Source organism: Aplysia californica, unplaced genomic scaffold (genome assembly GCF_000002075.1).
Source record: "Aplysia californica isolate F4 #8 unplaced genomic scaffold, AplCal3.0 scaffold01142, whole genome shotgun sequence".
NCBI lineage: Eukaryota > Metazoa > Mollusca > Gastropoda > Aplysiida > Aplysiidae > Aplysia > Aplysia californica.
In genome coordinates this window covers 56,138-83,143 of record NW_004798412.1, presented here as the reverse complement: position 1 = coordinate 83,143, position 27,006 = coordinate 56,138, and the positions used below count along the sequence as shown (strand labels likewise).

At 41.0% G+C, this 27,006-nt stretch overlaps 1 protein-coding gene across 1 annotated transcript in view; it reads left to right on the top strand.

Annotated features, from left to right (window-relative positions):
- LOC101845817 overlaps positions 1-27,006 on the top strand; it is a gene marked incomplete at its 5' end in the record, with an annotated part of 65,819 nt that overhangs the window by 7,727 nt on the left and 31,086 nt on the right. Inside the window, 5 exon segments of the mRNA XM_005111886.3 lie at positions 1,902-1,992; positions 10,484-10,565; positions 13,168-13,288; positions 17,414-17,542; positions 21,265-21,326. Of these exon segments, the coding sequence (XP_005111943.1) occupies positions 1,902-1,992; positions 10,484-10,565; positions 13,168-13,288; positions 17,414-17,542; positions 21,265-21,326 (485 nt within the window).

The following is a 27,006-nucleotide window of genomic DNA, read 5'->3' as shown; positions in this document are numbered from 1 at the left end:
GTTGACTACTTTGATTGAAATGAGCATACTAACAATGTATTCCAATAATTCCAGGACATTTTTTATCTTCAGTGCTTCCACTCTTCCGTATTTTTACAGAAATCCGTTCTTTCTGCCATCTCTGTACTTGTCCCTCCATCATTATCTACTCCCTCCGTAAAAAAAAACTGCGACAGCGCAGGACTGCCGAATTTCCGTACTCGCCTTCTTATCGTCTTGTATAAGTTACTGATATTTACGGTAACTCTCTCGGCAACAGGTTAAAGTTATAGAAACCTGCCAGATTGCGTATTTCCTGCTATCGGCCGTTATTCCACAATGTCCCATGCATTCAATGCGGGTTGGTCGGCAGTACATTTTTTACCTGCAGATGGATCAAAATCTGGCGAACCTTATGTGCCAATTTCCTCCTTTCTATCATTCACTCATTCCTTCTGTCTATCTTCGGATTTTTGCTGCGGCTGGAAAATCTGCGTGTTGATCAAGTAAATTGACTTGTGATCTTAGACAGAAAATTACTGTCAGAAAGAAACTTTTCATTGCAAATTTGCCTAGATCTAGAGAAATTATCAATGCGAAGATTCTATGGCACGTGAACGCAATAAGGGCCGCGATGAAAGAAATATATGCTGATAGGGGGGTGCCACTACGGATGGGATCGGCCGATCGCGCTGATCGCCTGGCTCGGTTGCCTCAAAAACAAAAACCAGAAAAATAATAAACTATATGAAATAAAACCCAAACTAGAACAGCGAAATCCTTCGGACCTCTCCAGAAGAGACGAAGTCATTTTTACTCGATTGCGCATCGGACACACGGCCCTGACCCACAAATACCTCCTACAGGAAGATTAGAAGCCGTTCTGAGTCGGATGCAACACAGATTTTACCATTAGACACATCTTAACTGAAGTGAATGTCTAGACTTTGGAGAAATCCGAAGGAAATATTATAAATGCAAGAAATTGGTAGACATTTTTTCCGTTGTGGTCCTAGCAGAATTTTTAATTTTATGAAGACCATTGGCCATTATGGCAAATTATAAAGGGAAATTGTACTATTAAAATTTTTTATTGTTACTTATAAGAGTTGTTATAAATTGTAAATATATTTACACCGAATTTTAGTATTTTAGCATTTTAAAGTCTAATTGTCGACCAACCGTGCAGTGAACTGTTGCGAATGCTACCAACTTGTGTTTCGCGCGCTCATCTTTATGCAGTTGCGAGCGCCGTAAAACCCTGTACTTAACAAACAAAACTGTCACTTTTTGCTTAGTTCTCTATTCTCACAATGCACAAAGGAACTTTAGATCACTTCTGAAGGGCCTTGAAAAGTGAACATTATTAGCGAAAAGAACGTTTTACACAGGAACGTTTTAGATATATAAATATAAATAACCCTAATTTTAAATGGTACCAGATCTAACTGGGACTCCAGACTACACAGAATAAATATTTGACCAAGTTAGAGTTGAGAATATGTTTTCAGTCGAGTATGTTGTATCCGGGTTTTACTGTATTATTATTCATTTGTCTTGTGGTGCTCTGTACCCTTCGGCCCTGAGTGAAGGGTAAGCCAAATAGGACGTGGTTTTTGCGTCATGGTGTCAAATCTATGTACAACAAGAACCTGAGAACCTCCTTGAGGCTATTTGCTATCCATCTGGTAGAGTAGAAAGGATAATAAGTCATTGGACTTTATATCACCTGATTGCCAAAACTTTTCTAGTAAAGTGACAGCGCAGTCCTCGTTTGCATAGTATTGTGTTTCATGATATAATTTTAATTAATCTTGATTGTATATTTTGCAGATTTTGTTATTATTACTGTTATGTCCATGGCATATTTTGCAACCATGTTTGATGCACTTTTAAATGTTTATTTGATTTTACTTTCAAAGAAGATGGATGCGAACTTCAGGAAACGGATGCGGCGGAGACTGTACTATGGTGACAAGGCAAGCCTGGACAGTCCTTCTCTTCCTCTTACAGGTGTGTGCAGAGGCACTGTTAACACATTAGTACGTGTACTCTGAAATGTCCTTGAGCTACTCGAGGGTAGTCAGTTTACTCCGCTGTTTTTGTATAGGAAAATAATATGTCATTCTCTATTTTCCAGTTTTGCTCAATATGAAATGACGTTGAAGAAAAATAATGAACTTTCTAGACTCGATTTGTAATAATAATAATCATCATCATAATAATAATCATCATCAAATGAAAACGAAGCTTAAGTCAGTTTGAGAGATCTTTTGGTACAGGTCTACTTTGAATGCTTGAATTTATTTGCATGCAAAAAAGTATGTGTGAAGTGTGAAGGATTTAGAGGGAGATTACTTTGTGAATCCGACCATCTTGACCAGCCGCATTGGTAGGGTCTGTTTTTGTTTTGTTTTGAAAAGTTTGTAGCTATGAAGTTATTTGTGTTTTGACTTTTTGTTACTTTATTTCTGTTCTTATGTTTTTTTATACTGAACAGTGAGTGCTGTACTTGCACAGATCATCAGTGGGGAAAATAAAAGGGTTTGCCTTTTTAATGCTGTGGTCTCTCTGAGAGTTTGTTCTAAGAATTGTTAGTGAGTTTTGTTACTGAAACGTTTGGTTGGTATCGAGGAATACTGAAGTCCTGACATACAAGTTACAGATCTTGGGCAATGTCACTTTTGTCTGTTGATAATCTAAAATAATATGCTTGTAGAACGTGTTAATCGTCCATGTCAGAACAGGCGGCTATGGCGGCTAGCGGAAGTGTACATGTATGTGACACCGAAGCTTGATCGGGAAAATGAAGACCCTAGTCTGATAACGCAACATTATTATGTGACATGCAGGTTGTGCAGTATAAACGCTGTGTCGCTGCGCAAATAAAATTTAATCGATATTCGGACTCGTGACTGTGCTGTCACATGTGGAAAAAAAAAGAAAAGAAAATACCAGCGTCATCAGATTTTTAGATTGTCGGGCTTGCCGACATGACCGGTCAGTGAACCTGCTGGCGTTCGCATCACAAGACAGGCTACGACATCATGTTAGCACAGGGGCTTGTTGGTGTCGCCAAAGTTCATTCAAAGCCTGAACGTTGTATAAGACAACGGAATTGGGCAGGGGATTATTGATTTTTTTTTAAAAAAGATACACGGGGGGGAGGGGGGTGGCGTGGCGTTGGTGAAGGCAACACCAGAGGATAAAAACTTTGAAGCAAATTTCTTAATTTGATTAGATTTAGAGCTCTCAGCAAAGCGCGCGTTGGTGCAGGCAGTGTGTTGAATCGGGATCCTTCATACCTTGTAAGCCGTGTTACTGAACTGAAGTGTTAGCGTTTCGTTGGGTGGGTGATAGTAAATTATAACTAGATCTATATTGTAGCTTTTTGTTCAAGACTTGTAGGAAATTTTGAATTTTGCACGGGTGGCAACCGAAGCCTACTCTTATTGATTTTAGACCTCTAAGGGATCTTTAACGTGCGCAACTTGCACATGGGACCTCTGAGATGTTACGCCTTTGCCCAAGAAGGCTAGGTGTAGATCTTTCCTACCAGAAGATCAGGGGTGTGGTTGAAAGACACCAGTAAGAAAGAGCCAAGGAGTAGCAGTAGAAAGGCTGCAGAAAGAGTCAGGAGCCCAGAGGAGGGGGCAAGGGAGGGTGGGGGCAGAAAATGGAGATGAAAGCAGATGACATGACAGAACATTGCTAGAGAGCAGGAAAGGAGGTGAAAGGAAACCGTTTTAGAGAAGGAAATGTCTTGGTCGTTACCCGGATTCGAACGCGGGACCTTTGAATGAGATGTTTGCACCTTATAGTTCGTTCACTTTCGCTTGACTGCAGTTAAAACGGGATAAAATCAAATCCCTCTGTTTGATCTTTCTGGATCTTTGCATGCGGGTCCGGCCTGACCCCGGGAAATGCGGAGTCTATCACTCCTCCAAATCCCCCACTAGACTGCCATCCAATCCAGGACAGCAACCTAGAAAACACTCTGCTTCCCCCGCAAGGAGGAGTCAGAGTGTTTCTTCGAAGCCGGGGCCTTTGAGCTCCAAAATCAAAGCTAAAAAGATATAATGGTGGTCCTGCAATGGAATGCCGGCGGAATTCGACCTCTCATTGCAGAATTGCAACACTTACAGGCCACACTGTGCCCACGGGTGGCCTGTTTTCAAGAAACAAAATTTGCCCCGGCTTCAACCATAGACTTAAGAGGATTTACTGCGTACCATCACATTCACACGGAGAACCAGATTGTTTCCGGTGGTACTCAGGGTTGATGGTTTTAAAAAAAATTTTTATAAAAAAAAAAAATTCGATTTTTTAAATTTAAATCAGATTTTTTAAATTTAAATCAGATGTTTAAAAATTTTTTTCAAAAAAAAAAAATGTCGACACAGTTTGGGATTTTTGGTAGCTAAAAGTAAGGTCTTTTAGTGCAAAATGCATTGTCTTTATTTTAACTAATGATTAATTTAAGCAACTGCAATTTTAGAAAGCCTTAATCTGCTATATCAGTGAATTATGGCTACAGACAAAAAAATGAAGAAAATGTCAGTCTGAAAGGAAGGGGGAGGGGGGGGGGGGGGCTAATTATGCATAGATAAACTTGCATTTTTATTACAGTGTGTGTGTGTGCGCGCGCTTGTGTTTGTCTAAAAAGAAAAAGAAAATGCTAATTTCAATTATGAAAAAAAAGTAAATTGAATACAGTATTATTTTACTACTTACAGTGACAGAGGGGGGGGGGGGGGGGGGGGGGGGAAGCAGACTTTTAAGCATGATTATTTTAGTCTACTAAACCTTATATCTGTTTTATAAAACCAAGGAAAGGAATTCTGATTGTTTAAAGATGTAAAAACAGAATACATTTTTTAAAGTGATTTAAATCACTGAGTTTTATTTTTAAAATCAAGTTGATTTAAATTTTAAAAACACAACTGATTTAAATCAACCCAACCCTGGTTTTCAATTATGAAAAAAAAGTAAATTGAGAACTATTATTTTACAGTGACAAGGGGGAAAGCAGACTTTTAAGCATGATTATTTTAGTCTACTAAACCTTATATCTGTTTAATCAAACCAAGGAAAGGAATTCTGAATGTTTAAATATATGTAAAAACTGAATACATTTTTAAAAAAAAAGTGATTTAAATCACTGATTTTTATTTTAAAAATCAAGTTGATTAAAAAAAAAAATCAACTGATTTAAATCAACCCAGCTCTGATTTCAATTATGAAAAAAATATATAAAATGAATACTGTATTATTTTACAATGAAAGGGGGGAAAGCAGACTTTTAAGCATGATTATATTAGTCTACTAAACCTTATATCTGTTTTATGAAACCAAGGAAAGGAATTCTGAATGTTGAAATGTGTAAAAACTGAATAAAAATAATTTTAAAAAAAAGTGATATCAAGTTGATTTAAATTTAAAAAATCAACTGGTTTAAATCAACTTGATTTAAATCAACCCAACCCTGGTGGTACCACCATCTACACCGACAACAACACACTCCACAGACAAGTACATCTTAAGACGACCCTCCAGGCTATTGCTGTACGGGTCACCCTGCACAAACCAATCACGATCTGCTCAGTTTATATCCCACCAAATTACCCCCTTAAAATGACCCAACTAAATGACTTAAAGGCTCAGCTTCCAAAACCCTTTATTTTGCTAGGTGATTTCAATGCCCACAGCCCCCTTTGGGGAGACAAACCTACAGACCAGAAAGGAAAAATAATAGAAAACTTTTTATTTCAAAATAACATCTGTCTCTTAAATGATAGGTCCCCAACTTACAGAAACAGAACTACTTATGGCACTTCATCCCTTGACCTCACCTTTTGTACCCCTGACCTAGTCCCAGATCTTGAGTGGTCTGTGCTGGATGACCATACGGACCATTTCCCAATTTTTCTCCAAAACAATAGCCTCCAAAACGACCCGATCCCAGAACGCTTCAACTTCAAAAAAGCCGACTGGGACGGGTTTGCCAATCAATGTTCCCAGATTCTTAATCCCAATTTTGACCTCATCTACAATAAATTCCACGAAAAGCTTTTAGAAATATGCCAAAAACACATACCTAAAGCAAAAACAAAACCCCGGAGGAACAAGATCTGGTTCTCTTGGGAATGTGAGGATGCAGTAAAGAAAAAGAAGCGCATCGAAAGGCCGTCAACAACACGACCATAGAAAAACAAGAATAATTATTTTAAAGTCTAATTGTCGACCAACCGTGCAGTGAACTATTGCGAATGCTACCAACTTGTGTTTCGCGCGCTCATATGACCTTACGCAGTTGCGAGCGCCGTAAAACCCTGTACTACTACTACTACTCCTTTTTGCGTGGCGTGCAACACAAATTTCACAGTTCGGCACATCCTAACGGAATGTGTCGAATTAAATTATGTTCGTGAGAAATATTTTAAATGTAAAGATATTAAGACCCTTTTGACATCGTGGACCCTAGGGAAATTTTAATTTATGTAAAAGAAATTGGACTATTTAATAGAATATGAGGATATATAGTTTTCGTTATCGATGTATATATACATACACTGAAATTATTGTTGTATATACAAATGTAAATAAGCCTTTTCCATATTTATAAAAAGATTTATAGTGCCGTAAAACATCTACCCAATCAATCAAGCTGCCTTCTTATCCTAATTAAATCCAATGAGTGTTGGCTAATCCATTCCTTGTGCTCCCATTTCTTCACACTGAGTACTTTTTGACATGTTGATGTAAAGACTTCTTTGACCTTGGTCCAGTGTGTATCCACCTCCGTGTCCTCTCCGCCAAGATCAGCCAGAGGTTGAAATCTGTTCCTCAGTTGCAGCTGAAACTCTTCTTTCTTATGTCCGTCCAAGAGACTTACTTGGAACTTCGTTCTTTTGACTCCAGTGCTGGTTCCGTGCTTTTTTGAGTCGAAGCTTGAGTTTTGCCAACAGCAGATGATGATCCGATCCAACATCTGCCCCTCTCTGTACTTTGACATCTTCCAGTGAACACCTGAACCTACGAGAGATACAAAAATGATCTATCTGGTTCTCCGTCACTCCATCTGGCGAAACCCATGTGGCCTTGTGAGTCCTATTGTGGAGAAAAACAGAGCCTCCATTGACAAAACTGGTGAAAGCACATATATTTGCGAATCACTCACCGTTTTCATTCATTTGTCCCAAGCCATGTTGTCCCATAATTCTTTCATAACCCACGTTGTCCTGACCAATCTTGGCATTGGCATCTCCCATTATGATGTTGACATCCTTCCTTGGTAGTTTGTCGATGACCCCCCTGGAGCTGGCTGTAAAAGGCATCCTTGTCTTCATCCGAAGCATCATTATTTGAGGCGTTTTTTAGACTATATTCATATTGATGCTCTTGCTCCTTGTAGTGAATGAAGCCATGATGATCCTTTCCCCATGTGGTTCCCATCCTCTAAGTGACTTCTGTGCACACTTACTCAAAATTTTTCCCACTCCTTCCGCATGGTACTTGTCTTCCCTCCCAGAATACAATACTTGTTCCCCCGAGCTGAGCTGCTTCTTTCCAGACTATATCCAGTGTGTTTCGCTGACTCCTAGTATGTGCAACCTGTATCTCTTTATCTCTTGTACTACTTGAGAACTCTTTCTTTCATACAAGGTGCGAACATTCCACGACGCAATCCGGAGAGACTTGTTCGACAGATAAGGTTTCGGGTCAGAAGAGTCCTTTCGGCTTTGTCCGCTGTCTTTCATTGTTCCTGCTGATGCAGGAGCTCCTCCGTCTGCCAAGATAGAAAAATATAAAACTGTGTTTGTCCATGTTTCTGTAGCTTACTGTTTTTAACTGGTTTTGGTAGTTGGCCCCCCGCAAACTAGCTTTTTTTGGGCTACCAGACCGTTGCACTTTTAGTCACCTCTTACGACACGCAGTATCATGGCAGATGTATTCTTTGCTCCCCCATAGTGAAACATAGTACAGTTTTACTATGGGGCCCCCTACCTGCCGGGGCGTTTAACAACATGATCAACACATTTTTCCCAATATTCGCTGTCTACTTTGTCAATGGCTTGTGCAGTCAAAAAGTAGTTTGAAGGTTGTGTTTCTGGTAGCGATGTTATTTTTTAATCTTTGCCCAAACTTGTTCAATGGGAATGAGGTGTGCATGATAAGCTGGCAGTCTGAGACTTGTGTGACCATGCTCAGCAATTATTTTGTCTTTAGCAAAAGTCTTTGTTTTTTTATAAAGTTTAATTATACGTGCTAGCTCTGGTTTGAGGGCACCAAAAGGGAATGGAACACTGTGTGTTGCCAGGCTTCAATGTCTTCCGCCAGCTCAAAGATGGAACTTTATCTTCTTCAGCTATACGTTTATGATAACTGGCATTGTCCATTACAATACATGACGGTCTGTCCAGTGTTGGAAGCACTTGATTTGTCGTCCACTCTTCAATGACTGTTCCTTTCTGTGTGATAATCTCTATTATCAGTTGACTTGGACTGGAAAACAAGAGCAGCGCTAGAGACAAACCCAGAGTTCTTGCTACCAGTGTGGGCGATGATCAGCTTTCACCTTTCCTGCTGGGCACATAATTTTGTCCCATCGTCCCATCTGTCGATTGCCATTCTCTTTCCTTAGTGTGGTGGGCATTTATCCTCGTTTCATCAAGATATACTGTCATAGCCCTCTGACCGTTTCTGCTGAATGAGGGGTATTTGCTGCTTGACACAATGGGATCAGATCTTTCACTTAAAATCTTTTTACTGTGCCGTGCTCGTTTTTTAAATGAAAATCCAGCACCTCTTAGTTTTCCACATCATGGTTTTTCCAACTTTGAGATTCAGTTCTGTTTTCACATTTTGTTTCAGTTTCCGCAAAGTCAACAGCTCGTTGTGAAACAATTTGACGATCAGCCTCTTGATAGCACATTTATCAAAATCATCGACTTTATTTTTCTTTGAAGATTTCGACTGACTAAGATCTAGATGTATTGAATGTGGAAATGCACACAAGTAGTGTTCAACTAAACGCCCGGATAGAAACATCTTTAAGATTTTCTTAACTCGGGATTTAGGGTTACCTATAGAACAATAAAGTCTGCCTCGTCGAGCTTGACGACAAAATGTTTTGTACAAGGTACCTGAGTGCACAAGCTGTGTGTGGTGTTTGCACCACACACAGCTTGTGCACTCGGGTAGCTTTGTTTTAGAGACATACTGATTATTATCATGCACGGACAAGCATCCGCTGGACTGGAGTCCTAAAGTAAAACTAGTGATGGTATGGTGCTTGAGTTACTTCTACCGTGTTTTGGTGTTTTTTTTCGGGAGGGGGCTCGGAAAGTCTAGACATAGGCTAAATAGTTGAGGCCTGATAAAATGTCAGCCTGTGCAACGGAGAAATTTATATGCCATGTCAAAACTGTCAATCTTAATATTATTATTATGCCATGGACAAGCCTTTGCGCTCTCGCTATCCGCTCTAGATGCTAACATGAGAAAGGTTGGCGGGGGGGGTTGAAGTGGTGGAAAGAATAATTAATTTTGTCATGATGTATGTGATGTATGGTGGAGGGAAGGAGTAGGCCTATGTGCGGCATTGTGTGTGTGTGCTTGTTTGTGCGAGGGCGCGCGTGCATGCATGCTCGTAGATTTGTATTTTTGTGTATAAGCGCGGTATAATTATGTATCTCTACTCCTTTTAGTGCGAGCGCTATGGTATATTATAACTATAACCGTTGACTCGATTCACATTCATTGATTGAATAGGATGGACAAGTAAACAATAACAATGACAACTTGTAATGAACCTGAAGACAAAGTGACATTTGCATTCAGTTAGATTTTGAACTCATGAAATCGTGCTCTCTTCTATTCCCTTTGACCCACTTGTAAAAAACAGTGAGTTCACGCCTATGAGAGACAAGGTCCAATACATGGGAGTAGTTTTCAAGACGCACATGATGACGTCTTGACAGCCTTAGGCGGTAAAACTATGTTAATACATTGAAATGTGGGGGCACAGTGGTGGCAGTGTCTCAAAATGGGAATTTTGTGGGCTAAATTACAGTAAATCAATTATTGCTGTGATCCTGCGCATGCACCAAAAGGGCGATTTTTAGTATAGGGCCCAAAGAGAAAAACTTTTTTATTACTGGATCAAGATTTTTTGAAAAAATATTTTTGTTTGGTCGCTGGCCTTCAGAAGTCACATTCAAAGTTTTGTGGGCATAAGTAAATTCCTCAGTGATCTAGAATTTTTTAAACGCTGCCAGACAAAAGTGAACAAGCTCTAACCTCTAAGGCCACAAGAGCCCCCTGTGGTCCTTTAATTGTTGATTGCACAACAGATTATACCCTTTTTTTTGCGCCTGACTTGTTTGTGGTAAAATCATTTGAAATGCTTGTCGTCCTTGTTTTTTTTTCCAGACACACTCCTTATAATTCTGTGTAAGGAAATCTCATATTTAATATTCATATTTAAAAATTTTTTTTTTAGAGTTGACTGTTGAATATTTCAAGGAAAGTGTATCGCAGCAACTAGGTCATGTGGACTTGGATGTGGCATCAAATTTGGTCAAGTAAGTGGAAATCATGTGGTCTTTATTTTGTGCCTTTTGCAAAGAAATGTTTTTCATTCCATTGTTTGGTTTTTCTGTCACTATTGGTATAAAATATGAATTGTCCTTTTGAGGGCTTTCAAACTTCATAAAAATAATTGCTTTGTGGGGAAAAAAATTTCCAGCCGTTCAAAGTGTATTGACTGGCTTTTAAAAACTTTTTTTCTTCATAGTTGTGGCCCGTTTAGACATCAAGTATGACCTTTATACTAGGGCTGGATTCTGCTCGGTTAATCGAAGGCTTGCAAAGCAGCGGACGTCTTGCGCTAGAGTCTTGCGAGCAGGCTTGTGGTTTGATTTGCCTCCCGCTTGCTACCGGAGGGAACTTCCGGTGAGTTGTGACTTGCGGACAGTCCTACTGTACTGTGTCGTGATGTCGCGAACTCTCGTGGCAGTGGGCTCAGTACATATTACAGAAGATTCTCTGGTTATTTGCGTTGAGAGGCTGGCACCAAAAGTGCAAGATCGGTTGGGTTTTTTTCATAGTTCGGTTGTAAAAAAACAAAAAGCTCTATTCAATGCACTTAAAAATTAATATTGGTTCGGCTATTCTTATGATGTTAAGGCCTGTTTATTTTTAATGTGCACGAGCCAATCGCTTCATCGTCGCACGCAAAAGACCTCAGTTCGATTCCCGTATGGGGAGAAATTTTTACTGAGAACCTCCGTCTTTCTGCTTGGGCGTTGTTCCCTCTCAGCCCAGGTTGGTCCTGACATTGAGTTGAAGTAGGCCTAGCCCGTCTCCTAAATGTTCTGTATTATGTCACTGTGAGTGTAACACATCTACAAAATAGGTTACATACATACAATACAAAAGCCAATCACAACGACCCCTGGAGTTTTCCATTTTAGGGTAATCTAAGTCAACTTATTCTTATTACTACCAGAAACCTAGGTCTCTGTTACTTCAATACCACGCTCCCTCTCACTTATCCATTCGCTTAGCTGATCAACGGCGGGAAGTTAAAAATAACTTCAGCTCTCTACGCCTTGCACCAAAACAAGCCCAGCCTCTCCCTTCCTCCACGGTTCAAAGTTCACACAGCGAGCAGTACTTGCTGTTTGAACACATCGGACTGTCTTGTCGCCATCGGGCGGTCTTGTCGCCGTCGAGCGGTCCTACGGCGCGCCGCTCGCTCGGTGTATCGAGACAGTACAATTCAGCAGGTCAGGTTTCGAGCTTGTCCTGGGGCAAATCTCTAGGCCTAGCGCAAATCAGTACTGTGTGAATTTTGGGGGCCTGTGTCTGCAGACGGGACTTAAGGCTTGCGCAGGCCTTCGATTAATCGAGTAAACTACAGCGCCACGCCGCGCAGTGACTCTGTGGGCGAGATCTCTCACTCTCCCCCCCTCTCTTTTTCTGACGTAAGTGGCTTCGCGGATTGCAAGCAGGGTGGGGATGATGAGGGGGCCTGACACGAGTGGCTTCGCGGATTGCTAGTTGCTTTAGACTTGAAGTTTAGACTAGACCAAGGAGGTTACAGTTTGCGCTAGACTCAACTTATCATGCTGGTGATTTGATTTGATGATTTGACCTAGTGATTTGAGGCTTGTGACTTGAACTAGGATCTTGTGAGCACGAGCGGGTTTGCTACCGGGGTACAGCCCTACTTTATACTGTCTACATGCTTTTTCTTTTTGACTGTATGTACAATAAACAACTACATTGTGATGTAAAAGTACCAGCCTGACTACTGGGAATATGAATGAAATTGCTGAAAACCTAGGAATGCCTGGGAATTTAAAGAAGTGGTAAATCGACTGGGGAAAGCCCAGGGAAAAGAGGTTTTGTTGTTTTCCAAACTTTGAAAACTCAACCTGGTACTGGTAAAGTCAGAAAATTTGCTTATTTTCAGTCGAATTTGTAGCATTCATTCTGCTTTCCCCTTTCCTAAAGTGTCTTAAATAAACAGACGATTATGATGGAAGTGAAGTCATGAAAGTCATAAATGTTTCATGTCCTGGCAGTCTTGATCAGGAAAATGAAAATTTACTTTTGCTTTTGACCATGTACATGTACAATTTTCTGATGACGGTCTGGTGATAGTAATAAAGACATGCTTCTTGTGCATTGCATACATAGTAATTCTATCTAAATTATCTAAATTCGTCTTTCTGCATGATTTAAAGCACTTGCACTTAGAAAAAAAGGTTCGTTCAAATTTTGGTTAGTTGGGCATGTCATGAAGACCAGTCAGTGAAACGGAATTTCTGCCACTTGTGTGCATCATGTGATCTTGTGACCATATGAGTTTTGATGTGTGTTGGGGACCTGCCCATGTCCTGAATAATTGAAATTGTGCCAATTCACTTGTAAGTGAAAAGTTGCAGACATTGATGTAGCCCATGTGGTTCTTGGATGGCATGTGTAGCTGTAGCTTCTTATTAAAGTGATGGGAAGTCACAGCATATAATATATTTAGCTCCATCTTTCTTCTGGGATGTTGTATCCTTGGATCTTTCTTAGCCAAAGTGGCCCTCTTAAATGATCTTGATTCTGTTGATGGGAGTTGAAAAATTTCTGCTATATAATACCAGTCAAATACAATTAATTTTCCTCCAGGCGCAGCAGAGTGTCACCCTGCTCTATGGTCATGTCAATGCTGTATGCCAAGAGGCTTCGTCAGTGCAACACAGACTACCTAGGATCAATGTCTTCCTCTGATGTATTCTTCATTTCAATGGTTTGTTGGCTGGTTGTTTTTATAATGTTGAATATCAAAGTTTTGTGGTTTCTCAATGTAGTTAGCTTTTGCAGTTTACATTATCTCTTCCTTTGTGTATACTTTACTTTTAACTTTGTAAATACATGAATATACAATTTTTGTCATATTTACGAAAAAAAAAAAATATACAGTGGAATCCTGTTATAACGAGAGGGAGGGGACTGGAGCAAAATGTCCGTTATAGCAGGATTCTCGCTATAAGGGATCCAGTAATAAATTCAAGGGAAATGGTAAAGTAGGCTTAATCTATGCGTTTGGTGTTCTGTTTATTTCCTTTTGCTATCTCCCCTGATAATAATTTGGTTTCAACATGACCTTACATGGTCTTACTTGATCAAATATCGAATCAGGTTTCTTTCTCTAGGGCTAGATCTAGCAATGTTGACAGCTCGGCGTTGCCGATCACAAAGAAAGGGCTCTGGGCTAACTCACCTGCTGTGTTGTCCCCCACCCCATCACACCCTGTGGTGCATTCCGTCAGCTTGCGCACGTCACTCATTCGCTCCATCCATTACATTGCTTTGACCTCTCCACCCCTGCATCGGAGAAGTGAGAGGCATGGTAGGCCTTGATAATCTAAACTAGGTTTACGCTGGCCTATCACGCGATGCGTTCTGCTTGTCTGCACACGCCACACCCTCCCTACTCAGTCGCTCCGGCCTTCATTATTGACACACATGGGCTCTTCCTTTCTTTGTTTCGCTAGATCACCAACAAGTTTTTCAACTGGCGAGGTTTTACATGATGTATAATTGGCCTATGCACTGTGCACAGCAGCAGCAATATTCCGCTATAACCGACTCGAGTGTTTGTCTGATTGCGCTATAGCAGTATTTTATTTACAAAGGTAAAGAAGAGAAAAAAACGGGGTTTTAGAATAGTGTCTTTATAACAGACTTCTCGTTTTTTCCGGACTCGTTATAAGTGGACTCGACTGTATATATATACATGTGTGAGGAATTGTGAAATCAGGCGCTCATCAAAATAATGAAGTTGAAGAAATAAATGTCAATTTGCAGTTTTCAAGGACTTTCCAGCTTTGGAAGTCGCCAAACTTTAGTGGACATTTCTCGCTGATTTTATCTCTGAAAACAGGCGACCCCCACCTCAATCGATCTCAAATATTTCGACTTCTATTCACAAAAAGCAAGGCAAATGAACAAACTTTGAGATGATATTATTACCTCCTCATGCCCAAAAATTGATGAGCGCCTGATTCACTGGGTCGTGACACATGTTTGTCCTTTAAGCAAATGCAGCCAGGCATGGATAAATCATTTGGAAGTCCCACCTCGTAACTCACTGACTACTGGACCCTTTCACCAGTCCAGTCTCTAGCTCTGAATACTGGTTTTTCGGGGGGGGGGGGGGGGGGGGGGGGGGGAATTTCAAAACGGTGAAAAATTAACAAGGAAAATAATTTATGACAACATAGTTTTTTAAAAACATAACACAAGACATAAAAAAAAGAGTAAACTTGACTATACACTGGTAGATATCTAGGCTACATAACATGGAGATCTAGATCTATTCTAATTTTGATTACACCAGTGCTGTTAAAATGGTAAAATGACATTGCAAAGTTTTTGCGGAAAAGTTCTGCTTATACTGTATTTAATTATTATGTCACTTGTGTGTATGCATGTTTTTCATGAATAATATTATCATGTAAAAGTAAAGCGCATAGAACAATGATTGTAACACAGATTTGCGCAATATAAATGTCACATTATTATAAACAAATAAATATTAGTATTACGGGATGGGGGGGGGGGGGGGGGGAGAGTCCCTGAAAAGGTATAAAATTTTATATTTGAACAGCCCCAAAACCATACTGGTCACACCTGCCCAACGTCAGCGAAAGTTTAAGGACCTGACGCATGTGTCAGGGTACAAACTGTTTTTGTACACCATGCGACATCCATGCTGTTGGGGGTTGTTTTTTTTGGGTAGACATTGACATTTAACTTTCGATTTTGATTTTACAAAACTCACGTTGATTACTTTGATTGCAATGAGCATACTAACAATGTATTCCAATAATTCCAGGACATTTTTTATCTTCAGTGCTTCCACTCTTCCGTATTTTTACAGAAATCCGTTCTTTCTGCCATTTCTGTACTTGTCCCTCCATCATTATCTACTCCCTCCGTAAAAAAAAACTGCGACAGCGCAGGACTGCCGAATTTCCGTACTCGCCTTCTTATCGTCTTGTATAAGTTACTGATATTTACGGTAACTCTCTCGGCAACAGGTTAAAGTTATAGAAACCTGCCAGATTGCGTATTTCCTGCTATCGGCCGTTATTCCACAATGTCCCATGCATTCAATGCGGGTTGGTCGGCAGTACATTTTTTACCTGCAGATGGATCAAAATCTGGCGAACCTTATGTGCCAATTTCCTCCTTTCTATCATTCACTCATTCCTTCTGTCTATCTTCGGATTTTTGCTGCGGCTGGAAAATCTGCGTGTTGATCAAGTAAATTGACTTGTGATCTTAGACAGAAAATTACTGTCAGAAAGAAACTTTTCATTGCAAATTTGCCTAGATCTAGAGAAATTATCAATGCGAAGATTCTATGGCACGTGAACGCAATAAGGGCCGCGATGAAAGAAATATATGCTGATAGGGGGGTGCCACTACGGATGGGATCGGCCGATCGCGCTGATCGCCTGGCTCGGTTGCCTCAAAAACAAAAACCAGAAAAATAATAAACTATACGAAATAAAACCCAAACTAGAACAGCGAAATCCTTCGGACCTCTCCAGAAGAGACGAAGTCATTTTTACTCGATTGCGCATCGGACACACGGCCCTGACCCACAAATACCTCCTACAGGGAGATGAGAAGCCGTTCTGTGTCGGATGCGACACAGATTTTACCATTAGACACATTTTAACAGAATGTCTGGACTTTGGAGAGATCCGAAGGAAATATTATAAATGCAAGAAATTGCAGGATATTTTCTCCGTCGTTGTTCCCAGCAGAATTAAAAATTTTATAAAGGCCATGGCGAGTTGTAGAGTGAATTTGATATTATTTAAAATTTTTATTGTTACTTAAAAGTTGTTTTAGATCACAAATGTATTTACACTGAATTTGAATATTTTAACTTTTTAGCATTTTAAAGTAAATTAGTTAGCCAGTCGTGAAGTGAACTTTCGCAGAGGTGAACAACTTGTGTTTCGCGCGCTCATATGACCTTAGCAGTTGCGAGCGCCGTAAAACCTTATACTATACTACTATACTACCATTAGACACATCTTAACCAAATGTCTAGACTTTAGAGAGATCCAAAGGAAATATTATAAATGCAAGAAATTGCAAGACATTTTTTTCGGCGTTGTTCCCAGCAAAATTTTGAATTTCATAAATGCCATTGGCCTTTATGGCAAATTGTAAAGTGAAACAATATTGTAAAAAAAAATGTATTGTTATTTATAAGAGTCGTTTTAAATCGCAAATATATTAACACTGAATTTTAGTATTTTAGCCTTTTGAAGTCTAATTGTCGACCAAATGTGCAGTGAACTGTTGCGAATGCTACCAACTTGTGTTTCGCGCGCTCATATGACCTTACGCAGTTGCTAGCGCCGTAAATCCCTGTACTACTACTACTTAAAACCATTGATTTAAGGCACAAAAAATAAAATTTATATAAAATTTATAACCAGGCATCCCTGTTGTGAACATAGTTGCTCCTTTGAAAAGTCTGTTGTGTTTCTTTGTTTGCTTCCAGTTCTCTTCTGATAATGACACTTGCATGATTTGTGTATCGTTCTACTTATAAAACATGACTTAGTTCCACTACATTTAGTTACTAGTACATGTAATGCATAAGTCACCATGCAGTGCATGATAACTGCTTGTGTAGTGTAGTGTAGACGGCACAGAGTCTAGATTCCCCACAGCACACAAGGGGTCGAAGAAGGATTGCGTCGTCTTAGTATTTGAGGTCTCTGATCACACCTACCTTGCAATAAACTTTAGGATTTAAAAACTTTGAAAGGAAGACTCGATGATTGTGTTGAATGTGAGTTTTAGTGTGTAATTTTCCATCCCTCAATGTCTGTTCTGACAGATGATGGCCAGCAAGTATTTATATGACGAAGGTGTCGATGAGGAAGTGTTCAACGATGAATGGGCAAACAATTCTGAGCAAGATGTGGATGATGTTAATCAGATGGAGATCGGTTTCCTGCAGGCCATGGTGGGTTTTTTCTTCTGCCTTGCTCTCTTGATCTGCTTTGTGGAATTCAGTGCAACTGTTTTTTTCGACAGGCCAGGGTATGATGTCTTGATGTCATCACAAGCACAGGACTATAATGTGACTGTTACTCTAAAATTGTGTTTGGAAAAAATTACTGTTCTCTTTTAGAAGTAAAAACCCTGCTATTTTTCCAGAATTTCTATGAGAGTTATTTTACTATCAGTGCATGTTCTCCGTTGATTGCTGCTGTTGCTTTGGTTATCACTGTGAAAGCCATTTCTGCTACTGTTACTGTTCTACCGACTACTGCTATACTACTACAATTTCATCTTCTATTATTTTTCTTTTTCCTCTTCAGCTACCACGAGGGGTCCCTTCTTTCATTTTCTCTTCAAAGAGCTCTGAATTTCTGTGGGCTTCAGTTATTTGTTTTCCCACTGATTTTTTCCATGGAGGCAGAGATTAACTCATTCACCACTCCTGACAAAAATTCTGGCATGGCTGGTTTCAACCAGTGTGCATTTGACAAGAATTCTCGTACCCCTTTCATTTCTTTATGAAGCTAAAAATCTTTATCAATAGTTATATCTTGGTTGAAGGGAAAACAGTCAAGACATACAGTTCTTTCGAAGCATCATATTGATGGAAAATCATCATCATCATCATTGCCCATATGAAAGCCGCCTGTGCTTTTCCCTTGCGGGACTTTATTTCAGCACGTGTTCCTCCCTCTCTGTCAATTATACTCCCAAGATAACAGAAGGATTCAATATCTTCTAGTGCATTTCCTTTTATTGCGTACGGCTCCTTTAGTTTTGCATCTGTCCTGAGGACCTTTGACTTTCCGGAGTGGATCCTCAATCCAACAGACTGGTCGACTATTTAATACTGAAATCTTTGCTTGCATCTGTTCCTGGGTGGGTGACCTGATGGAAAATGGGGGATGCTTATTGTTTGGTATGTTTTTGCAAAACCAAGTGTTGTTGAAGTAGTTTGGCCTTTTCATGATGGCCTTCAGTTGTGGAAGAAGAACAATGTTGGTAACAAAATGATTTTTAGATTAGGAATCTTTACAGTTCTTATGGGATTCTGATCAGGAGGATGTTTAGATATCGAGTTAATCAAATGACAGTTCTGATAAAGACCTGCCACTCTTTACTTTACTTTTACTTTTTTTCTTCCGCTTGTACCCTGGGGTGTAGCGGGGAGACACAGGTGTCTGTCTGCAGCAAGTCGTGTGGCCTGTAGGAGGGACATCCCATGATCTTTAAGGGTGTCTGCCACAGATTCACTCCATCGTCGCCTTGGTCTTCCTCTGGCTCTCCATCCAGAATATTTAGTGTTGTATGCTCTCAGAGCTGGATGGTTTGAGGGCATCCGCCTGAGGTGTCCGAACCACTTGACCTTTTGTTTTTCAATGTGTGGTAGGACTGGTGTTGCTCCCACGGTGTCCCTTATGACTTCATTTTTAATTTTGTCTCTTCTTGTTTTGTTGACCGCTCTTCTTAAGCATTTCATCTCGCATGTGACCAGTTTCCTCTCTAGGGCACCTGCCACTCATCCGGATTTAATCAGGATATCCCTGTTTTTTGTTACAAAACTTGTGCATCCTAGTTTCTATTGCGTGTATCCGGATTTTTATGTTTTGCCGAATTAACCCTCCCCCAACTTTTTCTGCCTTCTCTTTTGTTGGAAGCACCTGTTGGACTTTTTACCTGTAGGAACTTGATGCCAGATCTAGTAGTTGACCCGCACATGTTGTTTCAAATATCAGAGTAGCATCAATTTGGAATTCCAACTTGGATGCTCTCAAAATCCCATTTCACTTTAGTCACTACTACCCAGAATATGCCGATGATGGCCTGGTAACTGTTAGAATTATGACATGCAAACTATCAATATTATTTGCTGTACTACTGTTTCTTCAACCCCTCGACTGCTAACCATATATGCACCCCACATTCTAAGTGAAATGCCACTGTGCGCTAGACGTCACAGGTCACAATGTACAAACAAAAGTCAACTGAAATGTTGCATCTATTTAGACGGCTGGTGTTATCAAAATAAAAAGTTGTGTTTTCAAATGCCCTCACTCTGTTCATAACTATGTTATTATTTCCCTTGAATTTATTACTGGATCCCTTATAACACAAATCCTGGAATAACGGATTCTTCACTCGAGTCCCCTCCCTCTTGTTATACCGGTTTGTTTGTGTTTCTAATTGGGTGCATTTCTCATCTGATTACAATATAAAATTATATACACTCGTCAAGATACTACATTCAGTACTACATTATGAGCACAAAATATTATAAAGAGTAGAGAATTAAAAAAAATTTTTTTTTAAATTTACAATAATCATTATTTCAAGTTACCTTGAGCTCAACTGGTTAAGAAATGCGTCACGACGTGGTGAAATCGGACTCTCGTCAATTTTCGGGCATATGGAGCTATTGGAATCATGTAAAAGCTTGTGCATTTGTCTTGATTTTGGGGCAAAAAAAACCCTGTCTGATCTTGAATATAAGTAGATATTTTTGCGATTGAAGGAGGCGGGGCTCGTCTTGTTCAGAGGCAAAATTTGTGAGAAAATAGCCTCCAAAGTTTGGTCAATTTCAAAACTTGAGAGTTTTAGTTTTAGTAAGTATTTTATGCCCCTTGCAATACAATTAAAAATCAAAGGTTGTATAAGTGCGAAGATTAGAGGTGTTACAAGAAAGTAACAAACATAAAAAAGTAGGAGAGATAAGGACGATAGATGTCTGATAGGAAAGAAGCATACTACACCAGAGCACCCGCCAACCACCTGCAAGAGTGTCCTTGGAAACTGAAAATTTACATTTTGTGTGCCTTTAATCAACGTCTTTCAGTAATGTGTTTTGAAATGGACATAAAAGGTGGTGAGCCAAAAGACAAGAATTTGATAAAAATGTGGAACTGGCAGATGTGGGGAATCAGGCACTCGTCAATTTTTGGGGTTGTGGAGTGGAGTTCTTGGTATCTACTAAAAGCTTATTCATCTGACTTGTTTTCAATGTTTAAAAAAAAATACCCATCTATCAAACGAGATATTTGCGATTGAATAGGTGGGATTGCCTGGTTTCAGTCTTAAAATTAATGAGAAAATGGCCACCAAAGTTTGGTAACTTCAATAGCTTGAGAGTCCTTGGAAACTGAAAAATGACATATTCTGTGCCTTTTTTCAACGTTTTTCAGTCAAATACACATGGAAATGTGGTATTATATGGACATAAAGGTGTTAAGCCAAAAAACAAAATTTCGATTAAAAAGTTGCCAAACTGGCTGAAAAATGCGGGGTTTTTTTCATTTTTATTATTTTGACGAGCACTTGATTTCATCAGGACGCCTTGCATTTTGATGAGCACCTGATTTAACCACGATGCCTTGAAAAATGTTATGTTTTTTTATGCCCCCTCCAACATAATTTAGATCATTTAGTACTTTGTCCTTGACTGTCAGGCTCAACCGCGGGTGAGAGAGATACAACATCCCAACAGGAAGTGAAAGACCAAGATACTTGATAAAATTTGTCTTTACACTAGAACTGATCTTCTACGTGTGATGGAAAAGGCGTAACTACTACACCACAGACGACAATCCAACGGATTAGCGCCGAAATTGCGTATACATTTTCACTCAACTTTGAATGTGTTAAGAAACCCAACAGTTTTGTGTCACTTTAATACTTTTTAATTGACAGGACTGGCATCTTTTTGCTCGACCAGATGAATTTGAGGATACCCTTGCTGATATTGAACGGAGGTAAGCTCAGGTTCGCATTGCTAGGTTGTGTAGGAAATGTTAAACTCTTGCGTATATATAATTGAGAAATAAATGATAACACAGAGAGGTCAAGATAGACGGGTTTAATGAACTTTTAATTGATTAGTTGAACACTGTTCTACACCTCTTCGAGTGGGTTTTAGACTGCAGGACATTCGTAATGATTCATGATCGCATTACAGTGAATTACACGTTATAAATTACAACTATGTAACATCTCCCTTTTTTAAAATGGACCCTCCATTTAATCAGAAATGGCAAGAGACTCGAGTTACTTTTCACTTATCAGGGCTGCCTAAATCTACAGATTTTTCCGGTAGTTACCGATTTTAGGCCTATTCTACCGCCGTACCAATCGAGAGGTGTCAAAACTACCGGATTTGCAACGGGTGCCGAAAGACGAAGAAAAAAAAAATTCTGCCGTGCTTCCAGTCTTCTTTGTTATTGCGGAACTCTGTACCTTCCGAAAGTTTCGTACTAGCTGCATCATCATATCAACTCCATGCGTTAGAGAGAGAGAGAGGATTTAGCACCATACAGCTCTATGATCAGCACTTGCCACCGTAATTTGTCGGATATAGGCCTATACGGCAACGCTCGGTAATAAGTTGTATTAGAAACTGCCAGATTGCGTATTTCGTACGCTCGACCATTGTCTATCTGTGAAGTTTGGTCGGTAATAGTTTTTCACATGCATATGGCCTAAAATCTGTCTACTCACGATAGATAATCGTCCTCCTTCCTTTCATTCATTCATTCTTTATGTTTATCTTTGGGTTTTGCTGCGGCTGGAAAATCTGTGCATTTAATTTATATCTAGAAAACAGAATTTTGAATGTAGAAAGAAAATCGATATCGAAGCAAAACAATCTTAAATATGTCTTGGTCTAGAGAATTGGTCAGTACCAAATGAGGATTTTACGTAGGGGGACTGCGGGAATCTGAAACCCAAGAAAATGCACAAAGTCCTGGAAACCAAATTCTAGTTCATATTTTACCGGTCACGTTTGTGATATTACTTTCGGCTTTCCCCAGTCCGAGAGTACGTTTCACGCGAATTAGCGGCTGTGGCGGCAGGTGGAAGTGTATGTGTAAAACAGAGACTCCGTCGGGAAAATCAAAATCTACTTTCACTTTCGTTACCGCTCAGAATTGTCCGATGATAGATCTAGTTTGGTAGATTTACAGTGAATAAAAATTTGTAACGTGCAGTTTGTGCATAAAAACACTGTGTTGCCATACAAATTAAATCGATATTCTCACTGTTTTCACTATAATGACAAAATAAAGGGAAAAAAAAGAAAACAAGCGTCCTCCGAATTCTGGATTGTCAGGCCCGTCATCGTGACCGGTCAGTGAACCTGTGCGAATTCGTATTGTGTGAGTGCAGCAAGAGTAAGGGACCGGCTGGCGGTTGCTGGGGTAATCAAAGTTCATTCACAGTAGGAGCGTTGCAGGGCTTTGGAAATCCTTCGGACCTCTGCAGAAGAGACGAAATTATTTTTACTCGATTGCGCATCGGACACACGGCCCTGACCCACAAATACCTCATACAGGGAGATGAGAAGCCGTTCTGTGTCGGATGCGACACAAATTTTACCATTAGACACATCTTAACCGAATGTCTAGACTTTGGAGAGATCCGAAGGAAATATTATAAATGCAATAAATTGCAAGACATTTTTTCTGTCGTTGGTCCCAGCAAAATTTTGAATTTTATGAAGGCCATTGGCCTTTATGGCAAATTGTAAAGTGATACAATATTGTTAAAAATTTGTTTATTGTTATTTATAAGAGTTGTTTTAAATCGCAAATATATTTACATGGAATTTTAGTATTTTAGCATTTTAAAGTCTAATTGTCGACCAACCGTGCAGTGAACTGTTGCGAATGCTACCAACTTGTGTTTCGCGCGCTCATATGACCTTACGCAGTTGAGAGCGCCGTAAAACCCTGTACTACTACTACTACTACACACTCTTACCTCCAAAAAGGTAGATGACCTGGCGAAGAAAGCCTCTCTTCTGCTGGGATCAACAACAAACACTCTCCCTCAGACTGACTTTAGAAATAAAGTAAAAAAGTACACCTCCAGTCTGTGGGAGAGCCACTGGGAAAAACAGAAAAACAATAAACTGTATATTATAAAACCCAAACTGGAACAGCGAAATCCTTCGGACCTCTCCAGAAGAGACGAAGTCATTTTTACTCTATTGCACATCGGACACACGGCCCTGACCCACAAATACCTCCTACAGGAAGATGAGAAGCCGTTTTGTGTCGGATGCGACACAGATTTTACCGTTGGACACCTCTTGACCGAATGTCTAGACTTTGGAGAGATCCGAAGGAAATATTATAAATGCAAGAAATTGCAAGACATTTTTTCCGTCGTTGTTTAGAGCAATTTGCTGCTTCGTCCTTGGGGAGGTGGGGCTACTGACACAAAAGACTGCATCCGGCAGATGGCGCGGAAGAAACCACTTGACTGGTTCAACGGGCAGAAAGGCGGATACAGCAAAGCGCCGTGGAGCGCAAACAGGATGCAGTTAGACACCTAGGACGCTGCTGGCCATCCACTGCATCCCTTCTCATCTCCAGCCGTCTTGACTTTGTCTTGCCACTGGACCCAGATGGGCCGGGACGAGAGAGTGAGGCTGACGACCATGCGCAACTCTCCCTCACTTTAATCCAACTCACGTGCAAGTCATCTTCATCAACTTCATCCTTCCCCTCCCCCCTCCCCCATCATCAACTTTTCCAAGCCCTGTGGCGTTGGGCGAGGGACGAAGCAGCAGGTGTGGATACACTGGGAGCTGTAGACGCAGACCTGCACACAGGCGGCTCAGGCCATATGGTCGTCTTTCACTTGAACCGAGGCAAGAGCGAGATTCGGCAGCCCCCTGAGCGACTGAGCAGCCCTTTTTAGGATCGCACTGCTCACCTCCATAGCATGAGGAGCGGACTAGAAAAGGTGTCGAAAAAATTGCTTGCCTCACCTACCCTGGCCAGCACGCCGCGGCTGGCGGGGATCCCACACCAGCGGTAAGAACAACAAGAAGCAAAAGATCAAGATGAAGCCATTCATCTTTGGCACATGGAATGTGCGCACCCTACTAGACAACGCACTGGCAATTAGACCAGAGAGAAGAACCGCACTGGTCGGCCGAGAACTCGCAAGATATAAGGTTGACATTGCTGCCCTTAGTGAGACACGCCTTGCCGAGGAGGGACAGCTCAAGGAGACTGGAGCAGGCTTTACATTCTTCTGGAGTGGGCGAGCCAAAGACAACCGCCGTGAAGCTGGCGTTGGCTTTGCAGTGAGGAATGAGCTTATGAACAAATTGAGCAGCCTCCCCCAAGGTATCAACGACAGAATAATGACCATGAAACTGACACTCACAGGAAAGAAACAGGAATTCCCTTGTGACAGCTGTGCCAAAAACTGAAAAGTTGATTATTCTCGGCGACTTCAATGCCCGAGTCGGTGTGGACCACCAGTCCTGGGAGAACGTCCTCAGTAAGAATGGCATTGGTAGATTGAACAGCAACAGCCTTCTCCTCCTGCAGCTTTGTGCTGAACACGAACTTCTGGTTACCAATACAATGTTCCGTCTCCCTGCCCATAACAGGACGTTATGGATGCACCCCCGCTCTAAGCACTGGCACCTTATCGACTATGTCATCGTCAGGCAAAGAGATAGACAGGACGTCAGAGTAACCAAGGCCATGTGTGGTGCAGAGTGTTGGACGGACCATCGCCTCATCATTTCAAAAATAAACATCAGGATACTTCCCAAGCGACGCCCCCAGGGGAAGCCAGCACCCAAACGCATCAATGTTGTAAGCCTGAAGAAGCAAGCAGTCAGTACAGAGTTAAGAGAGACCCTGGAAGAAAGAGCACAACAAATTCAGATATCTGACAACGTTGTAGAGAGTTGGGAAGCCTTCCGGGACGAGGTCTATAGAACAGCCTATGAGACTATCGGCCAGACCAAACGTAAGCACCAGGACTGGTTTGATGAAAACAATGATGAAATAAATAACCTTCTGGAGGAAAAATACAGGATCCAAAGAGTTCTTGAAAACAACAAATCCCCTGCAAACCAAGCTGCCTACAACAACATTCGCAGTCCAGTCCAGCAGAAACTACGACAAATGCAGGACTCATGGCTAAAGCAGAAGGATGAAGAGATCCAAAACTACGCTGACAAGAAAGATATGAAGCGTTTCTATGATGCCATCAAAACGGTGTATGGACCTCAACCAGCGAGCTCATCTCCATTACTGAGCGCGGACGGACAAAAACTGCTGACAGAGAAGGCCCACATTCTTGACAGATGGACTGAGCACTTTGATGCTGTCCTAAATAGACTCTCCCACATCAACGAGGAGGCTATCAACAGACTGCCCCAAAACACCATCAACCTTAACATGGGCAACCCTCCAACACTACCGGAACTAGAGAAAGCCATCCATCAGTTATCTTCTGGCAAGGCTCCAGGTGCTGATGCAATCCCAGCAGAGGTATACAAGCATACTGGACCACTGCTGCGCAACAAGTTGAACCAACTGATAAACGTCATATGGGACCAGGAAATTGCCCCCCAGGAATTCAAAGATGCGTCTATCATCCACCTTTACAAACGGAAAGGCAACAGACAGGTGTGCGACAATCACAGAGGCATCTCTCTCCTCTGCATAGCTGGAAAAATTCTCGCAAGGATTCTCCTTAATCGGCTCATCGATCATCTTGAGCAGGGCCTACTTCCAGAGAGCCAGTGTGGATTCAGGAAAGAGCGAGGTACCACCGACATGATATTTGCTGCAGGAAAATTGCCAGGAACAAAATGTCGACCTATACACAACATTTGTCGATCTCACCAAAGCATTCGACACCGTCAGTCGCGACGGTCTCTGGAAGATCATGAGCAAGTTCGGATGCCCAGACAAATTCATCGAAGTGATCCGACAGCTTCACAATGGAATGCAAGCACAAGTTCTTGACGACAGAGAATCTTCCACTCCCTTCGCTGTCACAAACGGAGTGAAACAAGGCTGTGTTCTTGCCCCAACACTGTTTAGCATGCTGTTCTCAGCTATGCTTTCAGATGCCTTTCGAGAAGCCAACCAAGGCATGGACATCCGATACCGAACTGATGGGAGGCTATTCAACCTCAGAAGACTGCAAGACAAAACAAAGGTCCATGTTGACAAGCTAAGAGACTTCCTCTTTGCTGATGACTGTGCCTTGAACGCTGGAAGTGCGGAAGATATGCAGCACTCCATGGATCTGTTCTCCAATGCATGCAGCAACTTTGGACTCACCATCAGTACGAAGAAGACAGAGGTTATGTATCAGCCTGCACCGAAAAACCCCTACCAAGAACTTACTGTGACAGTGAACGGGCAGAAGCTAGCAACTGTGGACAAGTTTGTGTACCTAGGCAGCACCCTTTCTCGCAGTGTGCACATCGACGATGAGACCCATGCTAGAATCGCAAAGGCGAGTTCTGCGTTTGGACTTCTACGTACATCAGTGTGGGAACGCAAAGGAGTGAGCCTATCGACCAAGCTCAGTGTCTACAAAGCCTTTGTCCTCACCACACTACTATATATGCAAGCGAGACCTGGACAGTATACCAGAGGCACGCCAAGA